Source organism: Panthera pardus, unplaced genomic scaffold (assembly GCF_024362965.1).
Source record: "Panthera pardus isolate Hobbes unplaced genomic scaffold, ASM2436296v1 HiC_scaffold_22, whole genome shotgun sequence".
NCBI lineage: Eukaryota > Metazoa > Chordata > Mammalia > Carnivora > Felidae > Panthera > Panthera pardus.
Window position 1 is genome coordinate 54,544,446 of NW_026526788.1, and position 26,128 is coordinate 54,570,573.

The window sequence follows — 26,128 nt, forward strand, 5'->3', positions numbered from 1 at the left end:
CAAGTGAAAGCCAGGCAGTGTTCCTTGAAAGAAATCACGTTTACAATGTTTGAAGGATGATTAGAAGTTAGCTGAGTTAGGGGTGCCTGTATGGCTCAGTCGGTTAAGCGTCCAACTTAGGTCATGGTCTCAAGGTTCATGAGTTTGAGCTCCGTGTTGGGCTCTGCTGACAGCTCAGAGCCTGGAGCCTGCTTCAGATTCTGTGTCTCCCTCTCTCTTTGCCCCTCCCCCACTCATGCTCTCTGTCTCTCTGTCTCTCTGTCTCTGTCTCAAAAATGAATAAACATTGGGGCACCTGGGTGGCTCAGTCGGTTAAGCGTCCGACTTTGGCTCAGGTCACGATCTCGCGGTCCGCGGGTTCGAGCCCCGCGTCGGGCTCTGGGCTGATGGCTCAGAGCCTGGAGCCTGCTTCCGATTCTGTGTTTCCCTCTCTCTCTGCCCCTCCCCCGTTCATGCTGTGTCTCTCTCTGTCTGAAAAATAAATAAACGTTAAAAAAAAAAAAGAAAAAAAATATTTTAAAAAAATGAATAAACATTAAAAAAAAACACCTTTTTTTTTTTTTTTAAAGGAATGAACATACCTTACTTTTCGAAGTTAGCTGAGTTAGGGGCACCTGAGAAGCTCAGCCAGTTAAACATTCAACTCCTGATCTTGGCTCAGGTCTTGATCTCAGTGTTGTGAGTTCATCCCCCAAATTGGGCTCTGCACTGGGCTTGAGTCTACTTAAATAAATAAATAAATAAATAAATAAATAAATAAATAAATAAATAAGAGGAAGTTAGCTGAGGTAGAGATGGATAGAGAGTATTCCAGGCAAAAGGAAAGCAAGTCCAAGAATCTTACAGATAAAGATGGTGAGAGAGGTGGTGCAGTCTGTTTCTTGCAAATCAGGTTGAGGATTTTAGTTTTAATCCTAAGAGCAATGGGAAGGACAGTAACATCAGATTTGTGTTTTGCAGAGATCACTCTGGCTGCAATGAAGTAGAGGGTGGGAGGATAAGAGCAGATGTAGGAGACTAGGCTATTACAGTAATTTGGAAGGGGGAGAAGGTTTTGAGTTAAGTTTCTGAAGAAAAATGTTTTTGTTTTTGAGGTCTTGGACATCCAAGGAGAAATGTCAAAGCAGTTGGATAATCAGATCTAGACCTCATAGAAGAGGTGTAGACCCACACTGCTTATGAGAAGTATAATGCAAGCCACATTTTAATTTTTCTAGGAGCAGCACTTTTAAAAAGTAGAAAGAGGTGAAATTAATTTTAATAACAATGTAATTAATTAAATGCATTAATTAAATTTTAATGTAGTGCAATTCATTATATCCAAAATATTATTTCAACATTCCATCAAAATAATTATTAATGAAACATTTCCCATTCCTTTTTTCATGCTATTTTCAAAATCCAATGCAATCTTTAACTTAAGTCACATGTTAATACAGACTATGGTTGGCCCTTGAACAACATGGGTGGTTAGGAGTACCATTCCCTGCCACACAGTCAAAAATCCGTGTATAACTTTTGATTCCCCAAAAACTTAATTGCCTAGTCTTGACCAGAAGCCTTACCAATAACATAAACATAAAATATGATTCACACATATTTTGTATGTTGTATGTATTATATACTGTATTCATACAATAAAGTGAGCTTGAGAAAAGAAAACGTTACGAAAATAAGAAGAGGGCACCTCGATGGTGGTTCAGTTGTTAAGCATCTGACTTCAGCTCAAGTCATGATCTCACAGTTTGTGGATTCAAGTCCCCACTTGGGTGAGCACAATCCCTGCTTCTCTGTCTCCTCTCTCTCTCTCTGCCCCTCCCTCACTTGTGCTCTCTATCTCTCTCTCAAAAAGAAAGAAAGAAAGAAAGAAAGAAAGAAAGAAAGAAAGAAAGAAAGAAAGAAAGAAAGAAGAAAGAGAGAGAGAAAGAAAGAAAGAAAAAGAAAAAAGCAAATCATAAGAAAAGAAAAATAAGATAAAAACAGGGAAGCAAACCACAAGAGACTCTTAAATACATAGAGCAAACTGAGGGTTGCTGGAGGGGTAATTAGGTCAGGGGATGGGCTAAATGGGTGATGGGCATTAAGGAGGGCACTTGTTGGGATGAGCACTGGGTATTATATATAAGTGATGAATCACTGGGTTCTATTCCTGAAACCAAGACTGCACTGTATGTTAACTAACTTGAATTAAAATAAATAAATTTTAAAAAGAAAATCATAATAAGGGAAAATACATTTACAGCATTGTACTGTATTTACTGAAAAGAATCCGTGTATAAATGGACCTGCATAGTTCAAATCTGTGTTGTTCAAGGGTCACCTGCAGTCAACATTTCAAGGGCTCAATAGCCACAAGGGCTATTTCAAGGGCTGCCTTATTGAACAGTATGGGTCTAGACTAAAGATATGGTTCTTATGTCATTGATGTATTGAAGTCCTAGAAGTATATGAGATTATAGGAAAGGGGTAAAAAGCAAGAAGAGGGCAAGGACCAAGTCCTGAGGAATTCTGTCATTCTAATATAGTGCTTGCAGTTTATAAATCATTTCCATTTTTTCTTCCAGGACTGCTCTAAGGAATGAAAGATTATCCTCATAGATAAACAAAATGAGGGCCTTTGAGGTTCTCTTGCACAAGGCTCAGTATCTCATGGGTTACCGCAAGAATTAATTGGGATAAATAAATGCAAATGTGAAGTGCTGAGCAGTAGTCCTGGCCCACTGTGGACACTCAGCAATTGATAGATCATATATTATCATCTTTGCAGCCTGTCTGCCTGGTGACAAATTGCCATTTTATCCCTGCTTCTTCCCATCTAACCCACCCTTGTCTAACCCAGCCCAGGTCAACCCTCCCATTCTGCTGATGCAGTCCTGTCATCTTCCTACCTAACCCAGTTTGGATTCTGCCTTAATGGAGAAGTAGTGGCCTCATGCCCACGCCACATCTAGAAAAACACAAGAACTCCTTCTTGTACTGATGTGTTGTTTACTTGCCCAGCTACTGAGGTGGTAAGCATGTTGAGGACAGGGCCTGGATTTCATATGTCGTTGCATGCATTTTATTATTTATTCACTCAACTTATTCACTTAACAAATAGACATTGACCATCTACTCTTTTTTTAAAAATTTTATTTATTTTTAATTTAATTTATTTTTAAATTTACATCCAAGTTAGTTAGCATATAGTGCAATAATGATTTCAGGAGTAGATTCCTTAATGCCCCTTACCCATTTAGCCCATCCCCCCTCCCACAACCCCTCCAGCAACCCTCTGTTTGTTTTGCATATTTAAGAGTTTTTTATGTTTTATCCATATATGAGGATTTTAAGATACAAAACAGACCATCTACTCTTATTTTAGGTCCTGGGTATATGCCAATGAGCAAGACTGGCAAAGTCCTTACTTTCATGGAGCTTATAGTCTAGTGGAAGAGATAATCATTAATCAAATAATCACAAAATCCATGTTAAATTATAACCAGCACAGCATCTGACTTGGTTGCCTCATAGAAGTTTGCTGGCTCAATGAATAGAGTTACACAGGTAAAACTGCCTCCTACTTGGATGTGAAGAGCATGTGAAGGACCAGATTGATGGCAAGATTTGTCAACGTGGGAGGCAGGCCTCTGTCTCCAAATCCCCTGGAGACCAGGGTTCCCTATTCCACCCCCGTCCTCCCAGCCCCAGCTCAGTTTGAACCTTCAGGTTGCAGGGTTTGAAAAACCTACCTGTTGAATATACATTCTGGGACATTCTCATGCCCTTAAAGTCTGGGAACCAACTGTCCCATAGATATGCAATGATGACTTTCAAAAAATAGGCCTTAGTGAACTACGTGCCCCCTGGGAAAGTGCCTTTATCCTAGTGGACCTGGATGGGGAGGTAGCTTTTCAGATCTGCTCAGTTCATCACTTCCTTAATTTCCTGCTCATTAGTGAACACTGGCATTTAGCGAGTTACCAGATATTCCTTATAGCACAAACATTCTACATTCTGGCACACACAGATCCCCACAGGGTTCTCTCAAAGGCACCAGACTGACCCAGTACCAAACCACATGCCTTCATTAACAGTTGCCACTTCTGTGGAAAGCCTGCTGGCTCAGGGACCAGATGGTTTTGATTTCAGTCTCAGATCTGCTACTTTCTGCTATGAGACTTGAGCAAGTAGGATTCTCTCTTTATGCCTCAGTTTCCTCATATTAAAATGGAAGTGGTTGTGAGGATTATAAGGAATAATACCAGTGGCTCACTTATCAGAGTATCTAGCACATCAGAAGCCCTCGTGGAGACCAGCTGTCCATACTACTTTGAGGGAGATGAGTTCTAGGGAAGGCCGTTAGCTGCTAATCTGTTAAGGTTGCTGAGCCTGTCCCAGTATATCTGCTTTTTCACAGGGAATTAAAGTGGTCTTTTTCGTTAAGCATTTGTGATTGTGCGATTGTATCTTTTTATGGAGAATTTGGAAGGATTTGCTCCAATTTTCAATCTCAAATTCTCCCGGAAAATGTCTATATTATTTGTACTCCACTGGATTTTAATGTTGTCTTGTTTAAAAAACAATCCCTGGTGATGGATGGTGGTGGTGTTTGCACCAAAGTGTGAATGTACTTAATGCCACTGAACTGTACACTGAACGTACACTTAAAATGGTTAAGTTTATGTTCGGTGTATTTTACCACAATTAAACAGACAAAAGCAATAAAACTGTGGTTTGTATTGAAGGTCTAGTAATTCCAATTAAAGGGGAAAAAAAGGCAGAAAATGGTCTCCAATTGTTTATAGGCCCTGCCGGCATTGCTGTAGCTAATGGAGACCTGATTTGTTTATAGAGTACTAGAGTCAAGTTCAAAAGGATTAGTTTTGTTTATTCAAAAGGACTCACTGAAACAGACTGAGGAGGCTGCTAAAAGTACAACTAAAGCTACAGAGACTTTTAAGAAAGATTCTAAAGAACCAGTATGTTTGAAATGACCAAGAGAAGTTAATTATCCCATGGCTGCCCATGTTACCTGGCTTACGGGTTGGTTTTGGGTGGTGGTGGTAGTGGTGGTGGAAGTCAACCCCAATGGCACTACTTTATATTGGGCTGTGAATATTAACTTCTTTTGAGACTGGAAGGAGTGCAGGAACCATATAACTCTAACCCCCCTCATTCATTCATTCGATACAACAATTGTCTGTTGAATTCCTTCTTTGTGCCTAACACGAGGTAGTGTATACTGTGGTGGATGCTGGCTATACCATGGTAAGCAAAATAGAGCTGCCTGAACAATGTACCACATCCTTATGGGGAAGACAGACATGAAGCAAATAGGCACACAGACATGTAGTACACGTCATGGTAAGTGCTGTCTTTAGAGCAAAAGTACAGGTACTCTGAGCCATGGATTAGAAGGGTAGAGTCAAATCTGAGAAGGTCAGAGAAGGCTGGCATCTCAGGTGAAGGGCATTCTGGGCCAAGGCTGTGGAACAGAAGCTACCTGTCCTCCAGGGAATCGAGGGCTGGTCAGTGTCATGGCAGGTGCTTCTGAATGAGAAGACTGAGGTTGAATATCTCACTTCTGCAGAGTCAGGAATACAAGTAGATCATCTGATGCTCCAGTTTTCTGTTTACCCCCACATCTAGGGACATTTACTCAGACTCCTGGACTTGTGACATTTGTGCAGGTAGAATTACTTCCATCTTAAGGAGAGTTTTGGCCCACCTCCACATGACCCCTCTCGGTGGGCTCAGGGTCTGTTGTCACCTGCACCTCCAGGTCTTCACCAAATGCCCTACATTGGCCTCTCCATGAACCAAGCAAGGTCATTTTTATTATTCCTTTTTCTAGAGCACTGCTTCTGTTCACTCAACATAGCTTAGGAAGATTGGTTATGATTTTAAAATCGTGGACATGATCAAAAACTAGCCTAAGATAAAATTGTATACAACAGTAAGATTTCAGCTATATAAAAATTTATGCATTTAGGAAAGACTGGAAGGAGATAAATCAAAATGACGGTGATGTCTAGTTGGTAGGATCTTAAGTATCTTTTTACGCCTCTCCCCTTCATTTCCTAGATGCTATTTAATAAATATTTAAAATAGAAAGTAATATTGAAATAATACTAGGGGAATGTCGTATCTCTTCATCATCACACAAATCTTTGTTGTTTCTTTAATGTGAAGAACAGACTCACAGGGGCTTTTAGAAGTGTTTTAAACATGAGCTACAGAAGCACTGGGTAAGAGTGATAGGATGGCACAAGACAAAGCATTTGTCAAAGCATTTCTGTTGGGTGGAGATTTTTATTTTAAACAGAATTCTTTTGTCATGGAGTCTAGGGAATGCTGGCTCAAACAAAGTTAGTTAAGTTTCTCCACCACCAGACTTCTGTGAAGCATTCACTACCTAGTGGGTTTTATGAACCCAGGAGAGAGGAAGAGAGAGAGCACATTCAGCTTTCCCCAGATTTCTGGGAAGGTTTATTTGCCTGGATCCTTGCAGGCTTTGTGCTCGCTGGAACATGCACTGGAAATGCTGCTGTGAAAAAGAAACAAAAGGCAGTGGCCACCTGGGCCCCACATGGGTCTCCTAAGGCCTTGACTATCTGGACTTGTTAGGCAAGTTGTCAGATTGTACCGGACATAGTTTCTCATCTATCAAATACAAAGATTAGATGGAATGAACTTCTAGCTCTAAGATAGGAATGTGTAAAAATGCTGACAGTTTTGTAACAATGAAAGGCAGACTTCCAAAATGTTCAAACAGAATGTTCATACAATCAAGCTTTATCTGTCCCTCAAGCAGCAAGTGATGCCAGTTCTTTACTCTGCAAACCACTTCCGAAGACAAAAAATATTTGGCACCGTTCAACAGATTAGCATTCCAGTCTGCTGTATACACAAGGTGAAATGTCCTCAATGCCTGTGTTACAGTATACACTCCACCTTCTCAAACACTTGACAAGCGAAATGTAGTGAAAACAATCGTTTCTTAGCCACCTCCCTGCGTAAGGCCTTCGAGAAGCAGGCTGATAGAAGTAAGGCTGATTCCTTTGCTTTACTGGAAGAGTGACCTTCATGTCAACAAAGAATAGAATGTCCTGATTCCAGATAGAGGCTGCTTGCTGCTGCTGCCTTGATAGATTTTATCATCTGCTGCTGTGGTTGGAACATTTTCTGGCAGGAAGGATTCACGGACCCTGCTAGGGAACAACAGAATTTTCTGCTGTGCAACCTCTGAGACTCTTTCTCCACTCTAGGAGGCTTCCCATGGTTCCAAAGGCCCCAGACCCCAGGCGTTCCCCTCTCTGCCGGCAGTGGTCAATACCTAAGTCAATTCGTGGTTTCCTCTCACTGCAAGCCTGCTTGCAGAGGAGTCTGTCCAGCTTGCTTTCTTGCCAAGTATACAGGCATTTTTCTTTTTAAGGGCATAATGCTCATTGCCACAGGGAGTCCTGCTGTGTGTAACTAAGCTGAGAACACTGTGGAGGTTATGGAGGGTCAAGGATCCTCCCACTGCTGCACACTGATACTCCCTAATCTGGAAAAACAGAATAAAGCTTGACACCTCAGCAGAGTCCACTTGTAGCTCTTCCCAGTGGTCCAGGGAGGTCTCTTGAATCCGCATTCTTGTCTTCTTTTCTCCCTGGAAGTTCTTAGGTTCTTACCAAGTAATAAGACAGTGTGAGAGGATATATATAAAACAGCTGCTGAGCTGAGCATTATCAAGAGGCAGACCACACTTTGAGGTCCACAGTAGCAAAGTGTGATGAGAGTGATTGGCCCACATTTTAGAAATGCTTCCTCTTTTTCTCTTCCTTCTGCTTCCCCGTTTGCTTTCCTTCATGTTTCTCTCTAGTTTAGGGCTGATAAATAAAAGTACATGTGCTGTCATGCTCTCCTCACAAAATCATGGCGGACATTGTTATTCAATCATGGCATTTTTCCTGATTGAACTTAGGGATGTAACCAAAGATGAAGATGAGATGATCAAAAAGGGCAGCCGGGGGCTGCCTGGGTGGCTCAGTCAGTTAAGCGTCCGACTTCGGCTCAGGTCACGATCTGCCCTCGAGTTCGTGCGCTCGAGCCCCGCATCGGGCTCTGTGCTGACAGCTCAGAGCCTGGAGCCTGCTTCGGATTCTGTGTCTCCCCCTCTCTCTGCCCCTCCCCTGCTCATGCTCTGTGTCTCTGTCTCAATAATAAAGAAATGTTAAAAAAATAAATTAAAAAAGGCATTCGGCAGTCTACTCCTAGGTAGATATCCAAATGAAATGAGAGCTTATATCCACAAAATGACATGTGCAAGAATGTTCCTGGCGGTTATATGCCCAGTAGTCCCAAACTGGAAACAACTCAAATGTCCACCAATAATAGAATGGATAAAAATATAGTGCATGCAGTAAAAAAATGAAATATTCCACAGCAACAAAAAAGGATGAACTATTGCTGCACACAGTCTGGAAGCATCTGAGAGACAGTATAGAGGAAAAGAAGCTACCCATAAAGGAGACACACAGTGTGAGTCTCTTTACCGCAGCTCAGAAATAAGCAAAACTCACCTGTGGTGATAGAAATCAAGACAAAGGTTACCCTCAGGAGAAACTGACTGAAAGGGGCACTAGGAAGCCTTCTCAGGAGTAGAAAATGTTCTGAATCTCGATATTGGTGGTGGTGTATATGGATGTGCACATATGCAAAAATTCATTGGGATGCACACCTAAAATCTGTGCACTTGGCTGTAGTTACCCCTTGTTAAAAGCCTTTAATAGGGGATCAGTTTGAGAGCTGCTGTTCTGCCCTTGCTCCTGTGTTTGTCTGTATGTACAGCATGAGGTCTTGGGTGTGACTGTGATCCAAATCCAGGCTCTGTCACCTATTGGCTCTGTATCTTGAGTAAATTACTTAACCTCTTTGTACTTTAGTTTCTTACCTCTATAGCACGGATAAAAAGAGTACCTACACTACAGCACAGTTTTGACGGTCAAGTCAAATAACTCTTACGAAAAGCTTCAGACAACATCTCCCTGGTACATTTAACGTACTCATGAAATGTAATGTGAGGACTTTGTTCTTTCCCCCTTTCTCCTCTGACCATCTAGTTCTTTCTCATACTGACTTCTCCCCCTGTCTTCCCATCATCTTTCTTCCTTTATTCTTGCTTTCATACCCCCTAGATGCAAAAGCCCAAAACATGAAAATACATATTTTAAAAGTTTTATTGAATACAATATATAGTTATATTCATAATTAAAAAGCAGGCACGCTTAGTATTTTCCATGTGTCTCTTCCAAAGCCCAGGCCACATACCAGACCAATTAAACCACATATCTGGGGATGGAACACGGGCATCAGTAGCCTCTGAGGCTCTCTAGGTGATTCTGACATGATTCCAGTGTGTACATAAGTTTGGGCACTGCCGGTTTCATGGCTGTCTGTTCCATCCATATTGTCTTAGCTGCTTCAGCATATGGTTCTGATTCCTGGCTGGCCATTAGAATCACCTGAGAAGCTTCTAATTCATACTGAGTCTCAGGCCCCATCCTGGGTAAGGCCTGGATATTTCTAATGTGCAACCAGCATTAAGAGCCACTGTTCTAGAGGGATTGGTATCCTGGTAGGTCTTGTGATCAGGGCGACACCAGGCATACCCCCTCCACCCCCATGTCTGTCTTGAATTAAAATCCTTCTCTTCGTTTTTGAAAACTCCTATCTTTGTCTCCTTTCTGTTGCAAGCTGAGTATGGAGAAGAATATTGTAATGCTGATAAATTCTCGATATGTTTTACTCTCAGTATGGGATTGTGCTGGATGCAGGCTCTTCTCACACGAGTTTGTACATCTATAAGTGGCCAGCGGAAAAGGAGAATGACACAGGGGTGGTGCACCAGATAGAAGAGTGCAAGCTGAAAGGTAAGATGAAGGAGAAGGGGGGAGGGGAGACAGTGGGGCATGAGAACACGAGGAGAACATACATGAGAACATGTGTGGCAAGTGGAACTCATGAGAAAAAGGAAGTTGGGCAAAAGAACATAGTGGAGCTGCTGTTGTTGCTATTTTATTGTCATTATAAAAATAATATTGAAATCAGTCCTTAATGATGGAGCCCTTGAGGAAGAAACAAACTTAAAAACCCTTGAGTAATATGGTAGCTCCCATCACCTGGACACTTCTGTGTGCCATGCACCAAGTGCTGTAGATGCATTATTTCATCTTCACGGTCTCCCTTTGACATATGGAATATTAGTCCCATGGTTTAAAAATGAGGATCAGATGCCTGGGTGGCTCAGTTGGTTAAGTGCCCAACTCTTAGTTTTGGCTCAGGTTATGATCTCATGGTTCATGAGTTCAAGCCTTGTGTAGGGCTCTGCGCTGATAGCACGGAGCCTGCTTGGAATTCTCTGTCTCCCTCTCTGCCCCTCCCTCACTCATGCTATCTCTTTCTCAAAATAAACAAACTTTAAAAAACAAAATAAAAATGAGGGCATTGAGCTTAAGAGAGGTTATGCCACTTGTTAAGGTTGCTTTGAGCTAGTAATTGATGGAACTGGGGTTCAAATGGAGATCTGCTCAACTTTGAACCCATGACTTCTCCAGTGGTTCTCCAATTTGAATCTTTAGCAGAGCCCCCTGGAGGGTTTGTTAAAACACTGATGCTGGGTTCCACCCCCAGAGTTTCTGAGGTAGGAGGTCTGGGACAGGCCCCAGAATTTGCATTTCTAACAGGTTCCCAGGTGATGTTGATGCTGTTGGTCCAAAGAATTATTACTCTTAATCTTGGTCCCCTAAGCTACAGCTTGGAAGAAATTTTCAAAAGCCTTTAGTTTTCACATAGGCACGGAAGGCCAAAATCATAGACTCCTAGGCCTGGAAAAGGACCTCGTGGATCATTTCAATCTTCTCATTTCAGTCTTCTCAGATTGAATGTTCAATGTTCTCAGAGAAGGAAGCAAAAACCTGGAAGACTAGTGACTTATTGGTAGCAACAGAACCAGGACAAGAATCTAGGTCTCTTAACTGCACTCCAGGCTCGATGCTACTCTGAATCACCGCATTACATACTGACTTTTGTTCCTAGTTAGTTTTCTCCTAAGGTCACAGAACAGGTTAGAGTTGTCCGTTCAGCTCCTTCCACTCCATCCACCCAATGCCCCAACATGCACTGAATGTTACCACACTGCACCATCCTCTTTTACCTTTATCTCTCTTGGCCTTCTGAGTCAGGGGCCCATTGTATATTTTTAGTCAGACAGGTAATCTAGCTCCAAGAAGATTGACTTTTACTTTGATGACCTGCGGGGTCCCCCAATTTTCAAAGTTTTCCAAGAAAGTGGTAGAGAGGAGATGTTTTCAAGAGAGCAAGTCATTTTACCCAGTAGCTTAATGTCCTCAAATGTTGGCCTCGTCCATTTTGAGACAGTACTTTAAGCATTTCTTAAAGGCCAAATCCCTCATTTTATTGACTTCTCGTTAATTCACTGTCTTCCTTTTTTTTTTTTTTTAAAGCGTTGCTTGTATTTTTTTAATTTAGTAGCTACCTTTCTTCTGAGACTCATCCCATGTGTGTCTGGCCTAACACACGCAGGGCTTTTCCCTTCTCAGAGAGAATTCTCTAATCAAATATTTAGATGAAAGTTGAGTGGAAAGCCTCCAGTTCTTGAAGGCTAGCCTTTTTGAATCAAAACGGTTAGCTGATAACTTAGAGCTGATTTTTCATTACTGTTAAGTAAATAGGCTCTTTTAAAAACCTGTGAAAGATATGGATAACATATCTGACCATTATCTTTAATTCACATTTTCACTAAAAAGCACTGACGGTGTAGATGTTTATTTTAAAGTGAGCTGAAATTGTTAAGCATAACTTCAAAAAGCTTAAGGAATCTTGGCTCTAATCCTCTTCTTAGCAACAGTTAGTTTTGCTCTAACACTGGAAAAATAGTTTCACTAGGAGGACTGGGTTTCAGAGTGGAAAAATCTCTGAGGAGACACGTATTCTAGCAAAGGAAGAAACTCCACTTCAGAAATTTTAGGTACTGGCCATGATCACATAGCTAGTTAGTAGCGGTTCCTGTCTTTTCAGTAAAAGCCAGTGCACCTTGTGCTTATTTTAATTTTTCTAGGCATTAGTGTTAGTTACAACTTTACAGGAGAATCATCAAAAAGCAGCTCTCTAGGGTAGCTGTCGATGAGATCCCCATTAAACTTTGAGAGAACCTGTAAGGAAGATTACGCAATTGAATGTGAAAATTGCGCCATCCAGCGGCAAAATTATTGAACAGTGGACAGACCCAGTCTGAGGCCTGAAAATAATTCTTATCAAGGCCAGGTTCAGAGAGTCACCCTCTAAGTACACCAACTTAATATATCGTAATATATCACATCATATATAACTTAATATATCACACCAAAAAGCTGTCTTCTTTGATGGTCTCTAAAGACACCAGTGTTTTGCTCTAATATTATCAAAGTGTGTCCTGTACTTTTAAAAAAGATTGTCATCTGCTTCTACATCTTTCCTTAGGTCCCGGAATCTCAAGATATGCTCAAAGATTAAACGAAATAGATGCTTATCTGACTGAATGCATGGAAAGAGCCAGTCAAGTGATTCCAAAGTCCCAGCACCAAGGGACGCCTGTTTACCTGGGAGCTACGGCAGGCATGCGGTTGCTCAGGTATAGAAACAGGTGGGGACAAAGAGTGGCTGGGGGTTAGGCTTGGCATTGTGAGAGCCTCTGAAGTTATGGGATAGTGCCACACCCCCCTAACACCCCAAATTTAAATATCCTGAATGGCAACACTTTAGAAAGAAGATCTCAGGAAGTGGGTACAACTCCCAAATTCTTAGTATGTGTAATGGTGGGAGTTTAAAGTATGATTTTAAAAAGTCCTCTTGCCCGTCTGCCCCCAGAGAATTCAAGGGGGCAGGGGCACAAAGAGAGAAATGTTGAGCCTCTGTACTCTGGGATTTGAGACTACCAATTTAGCTGTCCAATATCTGGGAGGAGGAAGACCAGAGGAGACCCACAGAGGTCCCAAGACACAAATAGTCACAATTAGCACATCTTCATTGGTCACCACTGAGTACCCATGTGCGTTATCTTTTGTTCGTTCATTCATTCATTCAGCATGTTTTGCCTGCCTACTCTGTCCTGGGACATGAAAGTAGGTGACTCAGCTCTCAAGGAGATCAGAGTTTCGATACAGGCAATCAGTTCTTCAACAGAGGAGTGTTCAGAGCTGCTGTGGGAGCACATTTGGCCCTGCCCAGAATGGGAGGAGGAAACACAGGAACTGATTCATGAAGGACAAGCTGGAGGGTGGGGGAAGGGCACATTAAAGGCAGAGAAGATGTCACGCATTCTATTACGTATGTTTCTCCAACATCTGTTATGTGGCAGACACTGTTCTAAGTGCTGGGGACACAGCAGTGAAGGGGACAGAGTCCCTGCCTTCCTGAAGCTTGCGTTCTAACAGAAGTGCAAATGTAGGGATGAGTGAGAGACCAGGGCATATTCAGAGGACCATGAATAGTTCTGCATTGATAGAACATAGACTGCATATAGTAAAATAATAATAAAAACAATAGTAATAATAGCTATGAAGCAGCTTGTATTTGTTGAGCCATTACTATGTTAGCGCTGTGCTTTGATTTAATCATTATAACTCTTTGAGGAGGTATTATTGGCTATTCTTAGCCAGATAAGGGAGCTGTGGCATACACGTGTAGAGTAACTCACGCAAATTCACACGCGTGGTAAGTGGGAGGATCAGGATTCTAAGTGGAATTCTGAAGAGGCAGGGTCCAGCGCATGAAGTGCCTTGTGGGCCACACTGGGAGTTTGGTGTTCATCTGGGAGATAATGGGTAGCCATTACAGGATGGTACACAAATGACGACACTGGAAGAGAGGTGGATTGGGAGGGAGGAGAACTGGGGATGAGGCAGCCACAGGAAGGGTGTGAAGCTATTCAGATGAGGGATGAGAGGATTCAGCTGTGGTTGGAAGACAGCATTCTCTGACCTAGAGGCTCTCAACATTGTGTAGTCTAGATCTCAGAAGCAGATGTATCCCATCTTCGTTATGACAGCCCTGGAAGATCCCTTCTTTAGGTCTCAATGTCTCAAACAGACCCAAGAACTGAGATTCAATGTAAATAAGATTTTTTTTTTTTTCCCAGTCTGGCTCCAATGGAGGTTTGGTATCTGTCCCAGGACATTTGCCACCTGGTGTCTACTACAGCCCTAATTAAAAACCTCAAGCAGAGCCTGACTCTGAAACTAGCTAGAAGCCACCAGCAATGGCTAATGTAGCATTCGTCATCTATAGGTGTGGTGATAACCAATATCCAGCCATCACCACCCCCCAAATTAAAATTACTTTGATAATATCTTGGAGCCAGGGAGCAACAACAAAAAATGGTATTTTAGGAAGAGCAGTCTATGTAGGGACTGGAAGGATTTGGATTTGGAGAGGGGGGACCAAAAGACTAGTTCTGCCTCACCCAAAAGGAGGGCTCCTCAGACAGCTGTGTGTGTGGATCTCTATCTCTGTTTCTTCCAGCGAGTTATGGTTTGCTTCCTAGGAGTGTTGCTGGAAGCTCTGACTGAAATGAGTACCTGTAGTTATTCAACAAAACCGGTAAACTCAGCTCTTCTTTGTGCAGGATGGAAAATGAACAGTTGGCAGACAAAGTCCTGAGTGTGGTGACCAAGAGCCTCAACAACTACCACTTTGACTTCCATGGTGCTAGAATCATCACTGGCCAAGAGGAAGGTGCCTATGGCTGGATTACTATCAACTATCTGCTGGGAAAATTCACTCAGGTGATTATCTCACAGCACCCAAGGGAGGTAGCTCCCAGGAGGTCAGTGCCATTGCTATCTCAGGCAGGATTTGGATCGGTAGCCAGAATGAATGATGGATGAATGGATGAAGTAATTTATCCCCACAGTTGCAAGGGTCACCAGCGGTATTCTGATGAATTTTAGTATAAGAACGTTTCCTCTTGGAGGATGAGGAAATCATACCTTCACCTTAAGGAGACAGAGAGGAAGTAAAAAATCTATCATTAAAAATAAAAATAGCAAATATTTGCCTAGTGCTGTGTGTCTTGTGCTGTGCTAAGCACTTTCCATGTACTGTCTGATTCCATCTTCAGAACAATATGAGGAATTCCCTCATTTTAGAGTCTCAAATTGAGGCCTAGAGAAGGTAATTATTCTGTTCCAGGTCACATAGCTAATGAGCAAATGAGTGGAGACTTGAACTTGAGTCTTTTCAGCCCACATTCCTTGTTCATAAACACTGGCTATGCCACTTCTATGTTGCTGCAGTCTGAGCTCTATCTTCAAAGTCCCTTAACCTGCTGTTGATCTTATCCAGATTCAGGAGCCCTCAGTGACCTTTGTGTCACCTTATGCCCCCTTTTCTTCACCTTAGAAAGTCCCTGAGTCCAAGATATAGTGTGAAACAAAGGTGTCCAGAAACTGCTACCACTGATGACTGTACTCTCTTTCAGAAACTGAGTTGGCTCAACCTGAAGCCAAATGGAGGCAATTCTCAGGGAACCTATGGAGCTTTAGACCTTGGGGGAGCCTCTACACAAATCACTTTTGTGCCCCAAAACGAGAGGATTGAGTCTCCAAGCAACGCTCTGCACTTTCGCCTCTATGGCAAGGACTACAGCGTGTACACGCACAGCTTCTTATGCTATGGGAAGGATCAAGCGCTCAGGCAGAAACTGGCCAAGGACATTCAGGCAAGTTTAACTGAATCCAGACCCACCCTCCCCACATCTGGGCCACCAGCCCCCACATCCTGTTGTTGTCTCTTTCTACTTCAGTAATTGGTCTGAACTTGGTTACTGTACTTTCCAAACCTTTTCAAACAGGATATCTAACTACATCTGGTCGACCCCTGTGAATCGTCCCATCCAGACATCACCTCCTGTGTTTGTTTACTGCACTGTCTCCAAGGACACAACTCAAATCCTTTCTTGGCAAATAATTTCTCACCCCTGTGGGCTTGACAGTGAAAACTACGTGCTAGAGTATTGTTGGGGGATTGTGCAATTTATAAGCTCTTTAGCACTTTTTAGTCTCCATTTCCAACAAACTGCAGAAAACAGGGCTGTTAGAAACAACCTGGAGAGAAGGAGAAAAACACTCAGGGAAAACAGAATTTATCCATCAACACTTCAAGTCTTTTCCCCAGACGCTTTTTGTTTCTTGAAGACAAGAAAAGTTAAACATACTCAAAATCATGTGAGTACCAGGCACACCCTGACACACACAGCAAGGATGTCACATCCAGCTGAGTCTTGTCTCCCCTGAAAGGACAACCAGTTCCCTGCTCTCCTCCAAAGCTCTCACTCTGGTTCTCAGAAGCACTGTCAATAAGGCACCTCCCATTGGAATAGGAGCTACTGAGAGATACCTACTGAGCCCCAAGGCTCTATTAAGCCTTTTTTCATACCAGCCCCCTTTCTTCTCTTGAACATACTGAGGTGTGGGTTAAAAGTCACTTTGGTACTCCTGGCTTAAATGCTCTAAGGCATTTTCAGCTGTTGGAGCTTCTGATTTTTTGCTTGAAAGTGGGGATGGGGTGTGGGCAGACTCCTCCTGGAGAACTACCCCAGCTTGGACTTGTGAGAGCCTTGAGAGTTTTCCTTGTGAATCTTTCATTTGTACTAAGCACTAGGGGACATTCCAAAATAATGGCATTTCTTCCAGCTTGAACTCTATTAGCTTTCTATGAATAGTGAAAGTTCATTTACATCTGATACCACTTCTGGTGCCTATTATACAAATCTGACTATTGCTAAGGGTGAAAAAGGCATGGCAAGGGTATATTGATGCCAACGCTAACATATTGTAAAATTCCTACACATTAATGAAGGCAGAGTGGTGCTTTTGTACCCAACATATTTGCACATGATGTCTTCATGTGATTTTTCCATTCAGGGTACAAATGGAATCCTCAGGGACCCATGCTTTCACCCTGGATATGAAATAGTAATGAATGTAAGTGAACTTTACAGTGGCCCCTGCACCAAGAAATTTGAGATGACTCTTCCATTCGATCAGTTTCAAATCCAAGGCACTGGAAACTATCAACAATGCCATGAAAGCATCCTTGAACTCTTCAACACTAGTTACTGCCCTTACTCCCACTGTTCCTTCAATGGGATTTTCTTGCCACCACTTCACGGGGATTTTGGGGTAAGTTGTAAAATAATAAGGTATATTGATTAGGATGATTTGGGTTGCAAGTTATAGAGTATATGTCTACATGGTGTTTAAGTAATAGGATTTATTTTTCTCTCATATGATAATAAGCCTTGAAGTAGATAATTCTGGGTTAAGTCTTTGTTTTAACAATGTTAGGACTTGGATCAGCTTTCTTATTATCTTCTTGCCCTTTTTTGTGGTGCTAAGATGGCAGCTTCTGTTTCATATGCAAAACTAAAGCAGGGGAGGAGGAAGTTTCTCTTGCATACATTTCTGTCCAATTTTGCAGAAGTGCCAACAACTGTCTTTTCAGATGCCATTGGCCAGAATTTGATGAAATACACACTTCTAACCCATCTGTGAACAAGGGGGAATGGATTACCATGTTTGGTTTAGACTAATCCTTGTTCATCCTTGGAAGTAGAGAGTCTTTCTTACACATATTGTGTTCCTCTACATGGGTGAAATCAGGAATCTGTAAGCCAGAAGAACGAGCTGGCTGATGGATAGGCGCACCCATTGGGATCTGCCATAGGTGGCTTCATGAATGTCAGAAGAAGGAGAGGTAGCAGTTAGATGTCTTGGCTAAAGGTTTTCCTCTATAAACTCAAGTAGAAACTTAGGAAATCCCAAGGAAATACTGAAGATAGCATCATTTATACTACATTTTGATCAGCTGGGGGACTAGTTGAATCCAAGCTCCAAATTCCTTTTTAATTACTCTAGAATAAGACAAAATATTTGAGCAGAGGTAGAAGAGGTGCTGCTTGAACTACTCATGGTTCAGATTTCATATTTTGGTCCTGGAGACCAAGCATTATAATCATAGTTTAGTAATAGATTGCAAAATTAGCTACCATCAATTAAGACCAATTATTCACTAATTACTTAATTACTTAAGATATCACTCATAGAAAAAAAAGGACTTTTATCTGCCTTCACACTCTTTCTCCCTTTCCCAGAAAACAGATCAGCATATGAGGAGAGAGGTTCAACTCTCCTATGGGACCCCCGCAGGAGAGCTTCACCCAAGGTCTCCTGGCTCAGCCCAATGTCACAGAAAGAGCTCCCTGGATAGAGCACAGGCCCTGTAGTAAGAGTACCTGCTTTAAATCCTGGATTTGCCACTTGTCAACTATATGAGCTCTTCATTCCCACGGTCTCTGGGAAAACAATAATGGGTGGTACCATGGATCCAGGCTTACCTTACCCATGGCCCAGACCATAGTTCCTCCTCCCCTCAAGGTTCCTGAGGGAAATAACATGCAAGAACAATGCCTGGCAGAGTAAGGCTTGGTGATTAGTTAGCTCCGAACCTAAATTCGTTACCAACTAGAACCTCACCTGGATGCCCTATAGCTGAACTGGCACTGGCAGCCCATATTGGACTTTTCTGAGCCAACGCAGTTGCCTTGGATCTAACTGCTGGAAGATAAAAGAGGGGGACACAAAAAGGAGGAAGGTAGCGAGGGGTGCTGGGGACAGCCAAGGGCCCTTTCCATTCCAGTCACTGATAGGAAGTACATCTGGAGGAAAAGAAATGTACTATTGTGTACTGACTTTTTAACTTTTCTGAAAGTTTCACCTCCAGGGAAATAGAGCCCAATTCTTGTCTTCAAGCATGAGCAAACCCTTTCTACTTGAGGGTGGTGGTGGTGGAATTTCTTGCCTTTGAATGTGATTCTTCCAACCAGGTAGGGAGAAGCAGAGTTGAAGGGGTAGAGGAGACTTGAGTTCCCCTTGAATGCCTTTTTGTTTGGTCTCTTTGTCCCTCGCTGAAATTGTTCTCCTTACAGCCTTCTGAACCTCTACTTGGCAGTCTCCTTAGATTAGCTTATTGTTTTCTTCTGAATAAGATCTTTTTTCTCTGAATATAGCCCTTAAGGTCAGCACTGTACCTGTACCTATTCCTGCTTTGGCAGTTTCTGTTACAGAACTTTTTTTTTTCCCCTCTGTAATTTCTCCCTAAAGCCTAAACAAAACTTTTTTGGTCTGCTTCCTCATTTATAAAATGGGGACAGAATTACCTGTCTCCTTGCTAGTTGTGTGTGATAAGCCAGACAAGTGGTGGTGGACTAGTAAATGTCTAACAACCAGCTCTCTGGGGATGGAGGGGCTAAATTGTGGCATTTGCCAGTTTACATGGTAGTACTCCTACCATGGCCCATTTTAATCACCATAATATCAACTGGCCCAAAAACTCTTGAAATTTTAACAATTAGCTCTTGTGAGTGGATAAGAGCCACCTCCAGCATATCACCACCAGTAGCAGAAAGCTAACATACCCTAGTACCATGTGGGCCCTTAGTAAGGTTAGCCCTTTGTCCTAATGGTCCTCACCCTCGGCTGTTATACCTGCAGAAGTTCCCACTGCCAAGTTCTTCATCTGGAAGCATAAATATTTGCAACACAAAAATCCAGTTGCATTCCAATTATTTCCAGGACCAATTAGCCTGGGTATTCTCAAGCCACAGAGAATTTGCAGGGAGGGAATGTTTGCCACAATTACATTCAGCGCTGGTGATTTAATTCTTACTCTTTAAATAGGGTATTAAAAAACTGCCGATGTTGTTTTTCTCAGTTTGACTACATTGGTTGCTAGACAGAATCCAATTTGTAGGCAAATCAGAAACACCAAAAAGGAAAAGGAAACATCTGTAGAGAATTATTTATGAGGTAATTTAGAAAAATTTTTTAAAGATCACATTGTATCATTTATATAAACAAGAAAGAATGTAAAACAAATTCAAGAGGGAACTGGAATTAAAGAACATTAAACACTTGTTTGTTTCCATATGTATACATATACTTGTGGGGGGGGGGGGGTGCGTGTGTGTGTGTGTGTGTGTGTGTGTGCATTTAGCTCTGAGCTTCTGAGTAGCCAAGGGGAAAAATAAGACATAGCAAGATACATAGTTTTCATTATACCCAGCATACTGGGTCCCAGGACAAAGCAGAGCTATTCCACAATTGATTCCCAAGGATATTTTATAAAGGAGATTTCATTAGACAATGTCTTGGACCATATTTTTTTAAATTGCAATTTCTTATAGCAACTATAAGCTAGAGGCAGAATATTAAAAAGCCAACTCAGTCATAGCAATTCTGTAATGGACTGAGGCAGTAGGTCTTTGATAGATACTCAGCTTGATAGAAGGGAAGAATTCAGAGTAGCTGGAAAAGGGGGAGACATGTATCTTTCAAGTCCTCTTCCATAAATATCTAAGCTGGAAACTGGAAGATGGGGAGCTGACCTTTTGAGACTATATGTTCTCTAAAGATAGCCTAGAATGTTACTATTCTCAGTTGCTGTTTAAATATGGGCCCACAGGTTATAGACACCAATCAATTAAAGGTTTATAAAGTAAGGCTAATTCCTAACATGGAGATTAAGAAACTGATCACAGATTTTGACCTCAGTAGTACAGGCCATCCCCCTTAGTACCTAAAGGCAAAGTCAGGAATTCCTAGAACTAAGTCAGCATTTCCCTTAATAATTGCCTTTAGGTCCATTCTGGCAACAGAATGTCTATCTGATGTATGGAGTCTCCTAAATCATACCCCAAGAACAGAATCAGAATGATTTTTTTTCTTCCAGACTTTTAAAGAGTCATCTACCACAGCCATAGGAAGAAACTTGGTGATGTATCCTTGAACCATCTGATTTTGAGCAGTGTATCCTCATGAGGTATTAAAAGAAGAAGGTGGTTTTGTCATTCAGTATAATTCTTGGGATTATGAATAGAAGCATTCTTTTTTTAAAAAACTTTTAAAATGTTTATTCATTTTTGAGAGACAGAGACATAGTGTGAGTTGGGGAGGGGCAGAGAGAGAGAGAGAGGGAGACACAGAATCTGAAGCAGGCTCCAGGCTCCAAGCTGTCAGCACAGAGCCCAATGCATGCAGGGCTTGAACTCACAAACCAGGAGATCATGACCTGAGCTGAAGTCGGACACTCAACCGATTGAGCCACCCAGGCACCTCCCCAAATAGAAGCATTCTGAATAGGGTTAAGATTACTTTTTAATTACATAATATAAATAAATAAAGGAAAAAATACTCACCCTAAACGTTATCATCCCATCCCATCTCATCAGCACTTAATTTTTGTGAGTTCAATTCCAATGCATGTTTGTATAAACAATATTCCACCCTAGAAGAGACTTTTCCAAGGGATGTAAGAGGCCAGCTTAGATATTAAAACTCACCTGAGTGGGTTTCTGAAGAGCATATACAGCCAGGAAAACTATCAGTTAGGCCTTGACACATGAAGACTTTCAGAAAAGATTGACAGATATATAAAATGAAAAAACAAGTATGAATTTGAGTATGAATGGTTCCTGAGCAGAAGAGAAATAGATGACCTTATTCTGGAGCACAACTGCCCAAGAAAGAAAGATGAATAAACATATTCCCAGCTCAAACAGCAAGCAGGATTTGCCCCTGATTCTAAGACTTGATCTCTATTGTGGCTACAGAGAAATAGTAATTTCTATAGTCTATTTCTATACGGAATATAAAAATAACATTATGATCTGAAAAAAAATTTAAAAATATGTAAAGGAGATGACCTCATCAGGATGCAGGAGACCGAAGGGGAAGGACCCAGAAAGAGAAGCTGGTCAAACATCTAGAGCCAAGATGAAAAGCTAAGACAGGTGTTTCTCATAATGATCCATAAACAGATTCTGACAGTCACATTCAGGTGCGTGTTAACAAGGCTTTTCTTCCTTAAGGAATATCAAAACCAGACTGCGGATCGGGTCCAGCCAGGACACCTAAACTATGAGCAGTTTGCTGAAGGCGTCCTGCAGGGATAAAACATTAAGAAAGCTAACTCTTTATCTTCCCAGTTCCTGTGGACATAGATGTGGCTGAGGAGATTAGGGCTGAGAGAGTTTACAACATTACTTCAAATTTGATTCAGGTATTTGTAATAGAAGGGCATATTTGTATTTATTTTCTTTTCTACTCCTTATATAATGGCATTATTTCACAGTTGCATATTGCTTACTTGATTCTATTTTGAGAAAGGACTCTGAATCATAACCTGCACAGTCAGGTCAACAGCTGGCAGCAAAATATAAGGGTTGTCTAGACCAGCCATGTGTGTGTGTGTGTGTGTGTGTGTGTGTGTGTGTGTGTGTGTGTTAGTTAAAATGTATATAATAGAAAATTACCATTTTAACTACTTTCAAGAGTACAATTCTGTGGAATTAAGTACATTTACGTTGTACATCCATCACCATCATCTACCTCTAAAACTTTTTTGTCTTCCCAAAAACAAACTCCACTCATTGAACAAAACACTAATTCCCCACTCTTCTTTCCCCTCTGCTCCTGACAATCACCATTCTGCTTTTAACTGCTCTGAATTTGACTATTCCAGGTACCTCGTATAAGTGGAATCCTGTATTTGTCTTTATGTGACTGGTTTATTTCACTTAGCATAATGTCTTCAATAGACACATCATTCTTAACTCTTCAGGGGATCACAAGACTCTTTGGAGAATGTGTTGAAAGCTAAGGATTTTCTAAGCAGAAAAATGGATGCTCAAATTTTGCATACAGTCTAAAAGATATCATGGTTCCTTGAGATGGACCTTTGAGCCCCACATTAAGAACTCTTAATCTAGAACAAAAGGTACCTAGAAGCCAGAGATTAAAGTAGAACCACAAGCCCAAGCAGGGCAGTGGCTTGGAATGAATGTCACACAAGTGTTAGAGGTGAGTCTGTTTAGATGGATGGGAAGCAAATGTAGACACATGTGCCAGAGACAGATGATCCTGAAACTGATGCTATGCCTGCCTCTAAAATGCTTCCTGCCAGGGCAGAGCAAACCTAATATCTAGTAATACAAGCAGGTCAGCCACACTAGAGAAGCGAGTTTACATGTGTAGTCAGGTGAGAACAAGGAGGGTAGGAGAACATGTCAAGTGGTCAGTTTGGGGCGGAATCTTGAGACTAAACTGTAATACTTGTTCCTTCTGTGACTACAAATACTTCATTTAATCTTTATTCCAAAGTACTATCAATAGGTTTTTCATTGGATCTTTGGAAAATGATTTGACAAGCCCCCTTCCTTCCTTTATAGACAATTTTGGCTTTGGGTTAATTTTCTGGATTTATTTCCCTGGAAACGTGATAAAGATGGGAGTGCCAGTTATATTACTAGGCAACAGTTCTTATGAAAAAAAAATGACCCCTGAAACAAATTGCATCTGGACTGGAAGAAATTAGAAAATGAACAATACCTACTCTATGGACTTCTCTAATCTGAATAAAGGCTCTGTGTATGTGAAGTATGTAACAAAAGGCTTTATTTTTATAGCACTTATTTATTGTCCATCATACCATCTGCTACTTGTTTGGGTTGTGCTGTCTTCCACTAGAGGGCAGGGATTTTCATCTATTTCCATCACTGCTTGGAACATAGTTGTTATTCAGTAAATAGTTGTTGAATGAATGAATGAATGAATGATATGCAGCCAAAAGTCAAGGAAGAGGTGGAATGAAAAAAAAAAGGCTATTGAATTTTCCAATTAGGAGAGATTTTAAGGAGCATAGTTTCAGAAGCCATGTCAAAGTAAACAGAAAGCTCCCTGCAAGATGTTCCAAAGTTGGGGGAGCAGGGAGGAGGGTTGGTAATTGATATCACAAAAAACAAGAAGAAACTTGAGAGAAGATAGACGCTGCACTGAAACCAGCTAAGTTAAATTGAACAGGAATACATGTATTGCATTTTTGTATAGATTAAAAGTTGCACAAAATTTGGCTGGCTGGCATGGGCATGGTCTTTATAGGTTGACATGTCAGTCTCCCCCACTGTGGGGAAGAAGGGAAGGATGGTATACTTTTTATCTTTTTATTTCTAGGCCTGCCAGAATGCCTGGAATTGTATATTTCAGTAAGAGCACTTTAGTATTTGGAATATTCTAGGGAGATGACCAGCATGCACAGAATGGAGGTGGAAAAGCATGTAGCATGTTCAGAGACCTATAAGTACTTCCATTTGTTTCCATGTGGGCAGGCAGGAGACTTGCCTCTAATATTCCAAAAGTTTTCCCCCAAGCTTAAAGATAGCGTTTTGATCATTAGATGCCTTTGTCTGAGGTTTATGATCTGTAAACTCAGTTGTGTATAGTACAGGAAACTGATGGTAATTTTAGGAAGATTAAAGATGAAGATATGGTTCAGGGGTTTGGAAAGAAATAATTCCAGGCTTTGGAGGAAATGAATAACCCTGTTTGAGGGGCTTATAAAGTACCATTTTTGGGACTCAAAGAAAATAGAGCATATTTTAAGCTTTAGGGAAAAATTATCTCCTACAGTTATAAAGTGTTAAGAGTCTTTTTGAAAGAAGATCTCATAAGATCTGTATAGATATTTTAAAATTTTTAGGTCTGACATACTTGCAGTAAAGTGTGTACATTTTAAGGCCATAGCCTGATAGTTTTTAAGGACTACACCTGTGAGTCCATCATCTAGATGAAGATATAGAACATTCCCAGCATCCTATAAGGTTCTGTTATCCACTCTCCCAGTTGACACACTCCCTCTAAAGATACTTACTAGCCTGACTTCTATCCGGATAGATTAGTGTTGCTAATTCTTGGAATTGTAGTATGTATTCTTTTTTGTCACACTTCTTTCACTCAGTATTGTCTGAGATTTATCTATGTTGTTGCATGTAACAGTAGTTCATTCTTTCATTGCAATGTTGTATTCCTTTGCATGAATACACTAAAACTGGGGTGCCTGGGTGGTTCAGTCAGTTAGGCACCTGACTTCAGCTCAGGTCATGATCTCAGGGTTCATGAGTTCAAGCCCCGAACTGGGCTCTCTGCTGTCAGTTCAGAGCCTGCTTTGGATCCTCTGTCTCCCCTTTTCTCTGCCCCTCCCCGCCCCTCTCAAAAAATGAATAAACATTTTTCAAAAATACACTAACATTTATCTATTCATTCTATAGTTAATGGACATTTAAGTTGTTTCCAGTTTGGGGATATTATGTACCACTTTATGAACACTCTTTTAGTGCATATTTCTACTCACAAAATATATTTACCTTATGACCAAACATTTTGCCCTCAGGAAATTCTCTCAAGGCAAAGGTTCAAAGATGTAAGTATATTGTGGCATTATTGATAATAGTGAAATATTAGAAAGCCTAAATACTCATGAATAGGAGAGTAAGTAAATTATGATATAGCTATACATAGTAACCTTTTATAGTCATTTACATGGGTAAGGTAAAATCTACAGGGAAATTTGCCCATGATGTATTATTATCAAGTGGAATGAAGTAGGATTATAAAACAATGTGTCTAGTATGATAACATTTAGGTAAAAATATATACATATATTTTAATATTTTACATATATATTTGCTGCAGGGATTAAGCAGAAAAATTGTTAAAAGTGTTTCTCTCTAGGGAATGGTTAGATGAAGGGGAAACTTTTATTTACTTTTTATTTTTCTAATGTTTATTTTTTAGAGAGAGAGAGAGACACAGTGTGAGCGGAGGAGGGGCAGAGAGAGAGAGACACACAGAATTGGAAGCAAGCTCCAGGCTCTGAGCTGTCAGCACAGAGCCCAATGCAGAGCTCAAACTCATGAGTGGTGAGATCATGACCTGAGCCGAAGTAGGATGCTTAACCCACTGAGCCACCCAGGCACCCCAGGGAAACTTTTATTTTTAACTTGTAATAATTAAATTCTATACAACAAACGTGTTACTTTCTAATAAGCCAGAATTCTTAAGACATATGTATTTTGAAGGGAAAGAAATGAAGAGGGTAACTTTTATATATTGAAAAATAAGTAAAAGCAGGATTGAGATGCTAAGGGAGGTTTCTGTAGTTCAGGCAACAATCTTCAAGAGTCTATGGCATGCAGAGCTTTGGGGGTAGG

The 26,128-nt window shown here is 41.1% G+C and overlaps 1 protein-coding gene across 4 annotated transcripts in view; it reads left to right on the forward strand.

Annotated features, from left to right (window-relative positions):
* ENTPD1 (ectonucleoside triphosphate diphosphohydrolase 1) overlaps positions 1–26,128 on the forward strand; it is a 92,735-nt gene that overhangs the window by 57,669 nt on the left and 8,938 nt on the right. For 2 of the 4 annotated variants that reach the window (XM_053909775.1, XM_019445217.2), the window contains exons 3-7: positions 9,782–9,899; positions 12,508–12,658; positions 14,651–14,810; positions 15,506–15,745; positions 16,950–17,207. In XM_053909775.1, the coding sequence (XP_053765750.1) occupies positions 9,782–9,899; positions 12,508–12,658; positions 14,651–14,810; positions 15,506–15,745; positions 16,950–17,207 (927 nt within the window). Of the gene's footprint in view, positions 1–2,839; positions 3,012–9,781; positions 9,900–12,507; positions 12,659–14,650; positions 14,811–15,505; positions 15,746–16,949; positions 17,208–26,128 lie in introns of all 4 variants that reach the window. The other 2 variants (XM_019445219.2, XM_019445218.2) reach the window with 2 other exon arrangements.